Source organism: Pollachius pollachius (assembly GCF_949987615.1).
Source record: "Pollachius pollachius genome assembly, chromosome: 8".
NCBI classification, from domain to species: domain Eukaryota; kingdom Metazoa; phylum Chordata; class Actinopteri; order Gadiformes; family Gadidae; genus Pollachius; species Pollachius pollachius.
The window spans coordinates 25,303,392-25,311,333 of NC_136941.1; the positions used below are offsets into that span (position 1 = coordinate 25,303,392).

The 7,942-nt window shown below is 41.9% G+C and overlaps 1 protein-coding gene across 3 annotated transcripts in view; it reads right to left on the minus strand.

Annotated features, from left to right (window-relative positions):
• Positions 1-908, minus strand: part of rbbp8l (retinoblastoma binding protein 8-like) — a 12,010-nt gene extending 11,102 nt beyond the window's left edge. For all 3 annotated transcript variants that reach the window (XM_079741517.1, XM_079741516.1, XM_079741518.1), the window contains exon 1: positions 746-908. In XM_079741517.1, coding sequence (XP_079597643.1) covers positions 746-766 — 21 coding nt within the window. In that variant the 5' untranslated portion in view covers positions 767-908. The remainder of the gene's footprint in view (positions 1-745) is intronic.
• Between the last annotated feature and the right edge of the window lie 7,034 nt (positions 909-7,942).

Consider the following 7,942-nt stretch of genomic DNA (forward strand, 5'->3'; position numbering starts at 1 on the left):
GATATGTTGGCTGGCTAACTGTTAGTAACAGCTCAACCTTGCAAGAAAAGACCTGTCTATCGGCTTACCTCGCTGTTATAAAATCATTGTGCACACACACATGCATGCATAAAATATGTGTGATCTAAAAAGCATTTGTCTTAAACATGTGTGTGTTATTTACATATAATATATATAATATGTATGCATGTGTTTCCCCATATTTGTATGTGTTTCTATACATATATATATATATGTATATACATATATATACCCATAACATTATCCTCACTGGAATATATCTGTTTCTGTCATTGCTGTAATAAGCGGCAATAATAATGTGCCAAATGTGGATGGCATTTAGGTAACAAAGGCCAACCATAATAAAATGGCACATAGATTTAGTGCCAGTAGGATGATACATAATCATACAACATATTGTGTCATTTTAATCATAAATATAACACCTTTGACAAGAACAGCACCAATTTACAGCATTGGTCATCGTTTCCATTTACAAATTAACTTTGTCTATAAACGTTTCTCTCAAAACAATCGGTTAGTTTGCTGCATTCAGACAAGCTGCATTTATAACCCTTTTGTAAAGACAAGAATACAATTGTTATAACTAGTTTGCAAATGAGTATCCCCTGTGTGCTTATTCAGTAATTGGTCTGTACTCATTCCTCTCCCTGATTACAATACACTACAGCATGTGAATATTAGCATTACTGCAGGCCGGGGTTTGATACCTTCAGACACTCACCTTCTGCCCTCCACCACTCATCCAGTGACCGCCACAAACCGCTGGTGCCTGTCCTCGCTTTAAGCACGACGCAGAGAGGTGACAGAAAGATAAGAGACAGCGGGAAACAGAGACAAAGAGAGAGAAAGAGAGGATACCGCCCTACACCTTCCCTTCGTTTCCCTCTACCTCACCCCACCTCAGAAACCAGTCTGAGCAGTCTTCCCCCGGAGGAACACAAACACCGGGCAAGTCGTCCCTTGATATTCCTGTTCTGCAAAATCCCAAATAACCGGCTGAACCGGTCCTGTAGGCCCGCGGCAAACAAGGAGGGATAAATAGTGAGAGAGATGAACGTTTGATACAGCAACTCCTGACTTGCTCTCCCCTCTGACACTGCAAAGGACTTGTTGGGACAGATGCAAAGCCAGTATAGAAACATTTAAAGAATGCTGAATAAACACATCATTAATGATTCCATTCAATACATTTGAGTAACCTATATGGGTTTTATACTTTCATATGGTGTGTGTCTGGGGTGGGAGTGGGGAGGGCTGCATTTGATCTGTCCTAAACACAAAGACTTGTTATTATGGTATGGAGGTGTTCAAAGTGTGTTAATGATGAATAGATTGAGATGGCAGGGTAAAGTCACTCATAAAGTGAAGGTCCTCAATGTGATCTGTGTCGATGTGGTGCTACTTAAAGTGCAAAATGTGCAATATGCTTAGGGCCTTACGGCACAATGACAATAAAGGCTTATCTATCTATCTATCTATCTATCTATCTATCTATCTATCTCTCTCTCTCTCTCTCTCTCTCTCTCTCTCTCTCTCTCTCTCTCTCTCTCTCTCTCTCTATCTATCTATCTATCTATCTACGTCATCTCATTGACATAGTTAAAGGCAGCTTGGGCATGTTCATGAGGTCATTATCAAGGTTGCAATCTTGTGCACCCTGGTATGTAAATATGATACCTGCGACAATGCCATTGTGGTTTCTAGCAGAGCCTTGTTGCTGCAGATTCCAACACGTCCGACCAGTCCTGTGACAGCCTTCGTCCCTTCCGCTTCCTCCTACCATAACCCTGACCAGTCACAAGCCCCAACCAAGACACCGCACTAAACACATTGACACAAGATTGTGAATAGCATGCTGGTACAAAAAAAAATGAATTTACCGTTCTCTGAGGGATAATCTGAGTGGCATAGTACTATATGCCTATGTATATGAGGGTATGACATCATTGGACCGCACATTGTCAAAAGGTCAGGCTAAACCAAACCACGTGGTTATGAAAGAAATCAATATATAGCATAAACTAAACCATAAAGCACAGCATAAAGAAAAAATGTGGCACACTTATTCAAGTTAGGTTACAATTTAGGTTTTAATTTATGCATGCCTTATCTAGCAGTAACAATGTGGGTTTTGGCTGGTGCAGTAGCGTTCGGGATGAAGTCCTCATGCAACGTGATACGAATTCTTCCCCCTAGAGGGCGCAATGAGCCTTACAAAACGGCAAGGCCTCTATCTCCTGTTCTCCCCGAGGAACAGGATCTATAGAGAACAGAATACATAGACCTCATTATGGAACACATCAATACATTGAACACCCACTTTTGTAGAACCCATACTCTTTTACAAGTCTGGGAAGACCTCAGGTATTTAGTGATGAATCTGGTTTTGATATTGGATTGAATAGGTGACCCAGAATGTCATGTAAAGGAATCGATGACGCCATAGTTTAACGGTCAAAGATACACCTTATTTGTTTCTCATTACCACTCCCGACTTTTAATGCGGATCACTTCTCTAGAAAATTGCAGTTGTTTATTGTAGTTAGCATTATTTTAACTACAATAAACCATCATCAAAATACAAGATTCTTCACCAACCTGTTTAGGTATTTACTGGGTTTTAGGTGGATAATGGTTGTGTTATTTAAAGCCCATGTCGTGCACCTTTCTTTAAAGTTTCGTCCGGCCATGCGAGCGGAAACAAACTCCTTCCTGTACACATAGTCCCTGAGGGGATAAATACTGCGGGTTGGTTCCCTATTCAAGGCAGACAATCCAAAAGGAACATGAGTAATGTGAATAAACACACACACAATCCTATCAGAACATGTGTGTATTTTATAGGGAGCGTCTGTCTCAAGGGCTTTCTGGTGCAGACATAGACATAGGTTCACTCCCTAATGCACTGCCGTTGCATGTGTGTGTGTGAGCTTATCGTTGCGTGTGTGTGTGTGTGCGTGCGTGTGTGTGTGTGTTTGTTTGTGTGTGTGTGAGAGGCATGTATCAGCTTAGTTTTTCTCTGTACTGTTGTTGATGTCTTAGGAATATGCCAAAACCGTGTTCCGTTTATTCCAGTTGAGGTTCATCGCCGGGCTCTGAAAGTTACAACATTTGTGGGCTGGAGGAATTTGAACTTGCACCCCCCCCCCAACTCCCAACTCTTCTGCCCTGTCTTGTTATTTATGATCATTACCTTGACCTACAGCAACCGTCATTAAAACACTCACATGCCTGTAAATCACACGTCATTCTATCAGTCCCTCACATGCTCTCTCTTTCTCAGTCTCTCTCTCTCCCTCATGGACCAAAGTGAGTCGAATTGATATCTAGTCAATATATATTTTAATATGAGTCAATTTTGTTTATTGATTGCTGTTGGGATGTAGAGAGAATTTCAACAAATCAATAGATATTTTGAAATGGGGGTTGACACACACACACACACACACACGCACACACAGATAAGACATCAAAGCGTCAAGCAGATTTACAAGACATCATAGAAGACCTTTAAAAAATACTGCAACGTAAATGTTTGTGCAGCACTCGTGATGTCAGGCACTAGGGGGAGGACAGCCTGCCTCCTATGCTTTCTCCTTCTCCGAGTCTGAAACAAGACTGTATTCATGCTTCAATACATGCTGCCAGCTAATCCCTGGTAGGCAGGCGTGTGCTCTGGTAACCCAGCATTGTTTGATACTCTGGGGGAAGAGTGTGTTGCATGATTCCTATGCTCAAAACTCACTCGGGACATGTCGACGCGTGTGTATTTTCTGAAGAAAATGCGCGCGGTTGCCCCAACTCATCGTCTGCGCAATGTTCCGCGAGCACGCCGACATGCTAATGCCGCCGAGGCTAATGAGCATGCACGCCGACATGCTAATGCCACGAGGCTAATGATTGAGCACGCCGACGTGCTAATTCCACGAGGCTAATGATTGAGCACGCCGACATGCTAATGCCGCCAAGGCTAATGAGCGAGCACGCCGACATGCTAATGCCGCCGAGGCTAATGATTGAGCACGCCGACATGCTAATACCAGCGAGGCTAATGGGCTAGCGTGCGACATGCTAATATCACTGTGACTAATGAGCTAGCATGCCGACATGCTAATGATTATTTGCATAAATATGTTTTCCTAAATCAGGCATAGCTAAGCCATTTTTAACCAAATCAAAACTCCCAAAGTACTATTGGTTCGAAATTGTGGTTATGGTTCGGGTTTTACATTTTTTTCAGCAAATGCTATCCTGAAAGTCATTGTGGGTAGTTTTTGCTTTCCATATGAAATGTTAATAAAACAATGTGTAAGGCTAAGTGATTAAACATAATTAGCTAAAATACTTAATATATGTAACTACAGGTCATTATCATGATCATTATTATTTGTGATCCCAGTGTGCTCTTCAAACATCCAGATTTTGTATGGGATTAAAGTAGGCCACTACCAAGGCTATTGTAATAGCCTATTCCCTCATTTTATCCCTTCATAAAGTCTTCTATGGAGGGAATTGATTGCCAATATTGCTTACAATATTGCTACAAATATAAATAATGTTTTGTGATTTGAAAACAGATTAACCTCCACTTGTAGGTTAAGATTTAGGAACAGCAAATCATGTTCACATTTGTGTGAGTATGTATTCACAAATGCACTTTGTCGTGTCTTACAACTGTGACAGCTTTTTGTGAGTTACGGAACCACTTTCACACATTTATCGATGTCATTTTTTGGATCCTAAAATCTCTGGAGACTCTTGGCACTTTTTGGTCTTTATGGCACTAATTGTCCGCGAATACGGAAAAAAATGTACAGATGTATAATTTTTTCCAAGGGGAGGATAACTTCATCGAAAGAGGTGAAAACCATTATAAGTCGGGGCATGTGGAGAGTTTCAGTTATGCCGATGGGGAGATTGTCGGTCTAGTCCACACCAGTCGTAGGGAGCGTGACGTCACATACGAGACATGTAGTCTTTCTCATTGTGTTTTCTCTACAGCCTTTAACTGAGCAATTGAACAATAAACGGTCAAACTCTTAACATGAGAAATTATCATTTAAATCCACAAACATATGTGTAATCCGGGACTAATAAAGACTGGGACCAGAAAATAATTACTTTCTCTCCATTGAAACCCATTCATATTTTACAATCTCATAGGTCCCATGGTGGTCTATCGGAAGGGGCGGACATACGAGCTCTATTGTATTTGCTGTTTCCTCGTTGGAGCTGTGGATTGTCCGGCTGCATCAAGCACGGTAAGCATGGACTCCAGTTGCTTTTGTACCGCCTTTCAAAATCCCATGTCAAATCGCATGTCAACAACCCTTTCAGAACCGAGTGTTCACCGGACTCCCTCTGAAAAATAACGCTGTACCTATATGTACGTCGGTGAGGCTTAGCGCTGTTCCAGACTCGTTTCATTCTATCTATAGTATACCGTCCCCCAGGAATGTTTAGGGCCCTATCTTGCGTCCGGCGCAATTGACTTAATCACTGGCGCATGTGTCGTTGCTAGTTTGCAACTGGCGCAGAGCATTCTTTTCCCTCCTGCGCCACACGTCGGTAAATTAGGGAATGATCTTGCGCCCCAAGGGGCGGTTCGGCGAAAGTAGGAGGCGTGTTCTGGCGCAAACGTTCCCTGGTGCTATTTTGCAGTTTCAGAAACCACTTGCGCCACAAACCAGGAAATACCTGGTTTAAAGTCAGTGGCGCGTTGTTCAGATGCAATTTTAAGGGCGCATGCATAATGTTGCTTGTGCACCTGGCGCATACACTTTGCTTCTCTCATCTACCTAGCCGCACGTTCTTGGTAAATTATTTGGGAAAGAACAGCTGATACAGCGGCAATAAGTTGTACTTTTAAATCAATGCATCTGCAAACACTGTACAGCAAACACATATTTTCTTGACACAGACATCGTGTACATGCCCATAACTTTTAGGATTGATGAGTATTTGATCGTGGGAAAACATCGTTTTACCGCGAGTGAGTGTTAAAAAGAATGAATGAATGCGGGCGCGCGTGTGTGTATGTGTGTGTATGCCTGGTGTGCGTCCATCTGTTTAAACACACGCAAACTAAACACGTAACGCATAATACAGTCCATGGCAATGTATATTAACGGGGGGACACATGCATATTAGGAACACAAGTCGATAACGATAATGCATACAATACTGATAAGAAACGATGTTTATAATGTATTGCGTATATCATTAAATATACAGTTAACGCATATCATATGTGTGTTAAGTTTACTTTGCCAAAATTTATTTGAGGACTCAGTATTTCTGAAGTTGTGGAAGAAAACCTTATTCCATGTGTGAATTAGGCCATATTATTTGGCCATAAACTGAGCAATTTGAAGTTTGAAATTCATGTGCAACTGTCTCATCAGAGACTGCAAACGCGCTGTCAAAATATCAACTCGTCAGATTCAAATGCGCTCATGGCTCTTAAAGGGGATGGGAGCTGGCTCTCTCATTGGTTTATTGCACGTTACGCCCAAACCACACCTACGGGTAATTAGGCTACTTCAGACCAACCCTTTTTTTTTGCGTTATTTTTGCGCCGGTAAACTAGCGACATCGCCATAGAACCGCCCACAAAGCTACTTGCGCTTGGCGCTTCTCACTTGCGTTTCAGACCATTAAAATAGGGCCCTCTCACTTTTTGTTGATGAATTTTCTGATTTTGCAGCTGATCTTGCTACATATTCAGACAATATTTTGCTTATTGGGGATTTCAACATTCATGTGAATACCCATCTGATGCACTCATAAAGGCTTTTCTGTCCATTACAGATACACTTGGCTTCAAACAGCTTGTCCAGCATCCAACCCACGTAGGTGGAAACACGCTGGACCTCGACGCAACCCATTCCCTTTGATAGTCATTTATCCTGAGCTTGATGTCTCTAGAAGTCCACTCACTGACATTTAAAAATGCAGTCCCTCATCAGCTGTGTCTGCGGCTTTGTTTAGTCTGATCCAGTAGTCGACTGGATTTTCTTTGGGCTTTGGGCAATGAGGTGAAAAAAGTCTTGCAACAGAAGTGATGATGAAGACTGATTGAAGTATTGCATTAGAATGTCATGCATGAGAGTCATCACTCAAGTGAGTCATCACTCCTCAGCCCTTCTTTAACCATGTCTCTCGCCTTTCCTAAAAGTCTTCCCTGTATATCATCCGTCTGTTCAGCTGTTGTGTAAGACTGTTTCCTAAGGTGAGCTTTTGTCATGGCAATCCATTCCTATACCGAGTACTTTTCAGGACCATTTCCCCTCAAAGTCACAGGTTCACGTTTAGTCTTGACATGAACTACTACTGCCGTTGTGTTCTGTCGTGTAGGGCCATGAGTCAGTCAAAGGTGTGTCATGTGCAACAGTACAATCAGTGAGTCCAGAAGAGAAAAGCTGCATATGAGTTACCTATTTGCTCTCCCACTTGGCCTACCATATCAGTCAGGTGTTGTATGACAATGTTGTCACTCACTGAAGTAGAAGTCATCGCATCCCCCCTCAAAAACTGCTCACTAGGAGAGCAGACCGGGTTAAAACTATGCCCTCTGCCCCTAACAAGTTTTTGAAGACCTCCAACACTCTCACTTCCATACCTGCAAGACAATGCGTTACCATTCACACAATTAACATAAAGACCCCTTCCCCTATTCATGGTGAAGCCTTTAAACCCATTAACCTTACCACTATTTCCCTCAGCCATGCTACCTCGAGTAATACAACATAAGACATATAAATAATTAGAAACTGAAGGTACTAATGCAGAATATTACTGTCATACTACCTAACAAAATGCTGGTCACTAAACTGTAGTGTGATGTATGAAAAACATTTTCAAATATAGCAATATGGCACACTTAAATGGCTTGACAATTTGCAGTAGTGCAGCTACA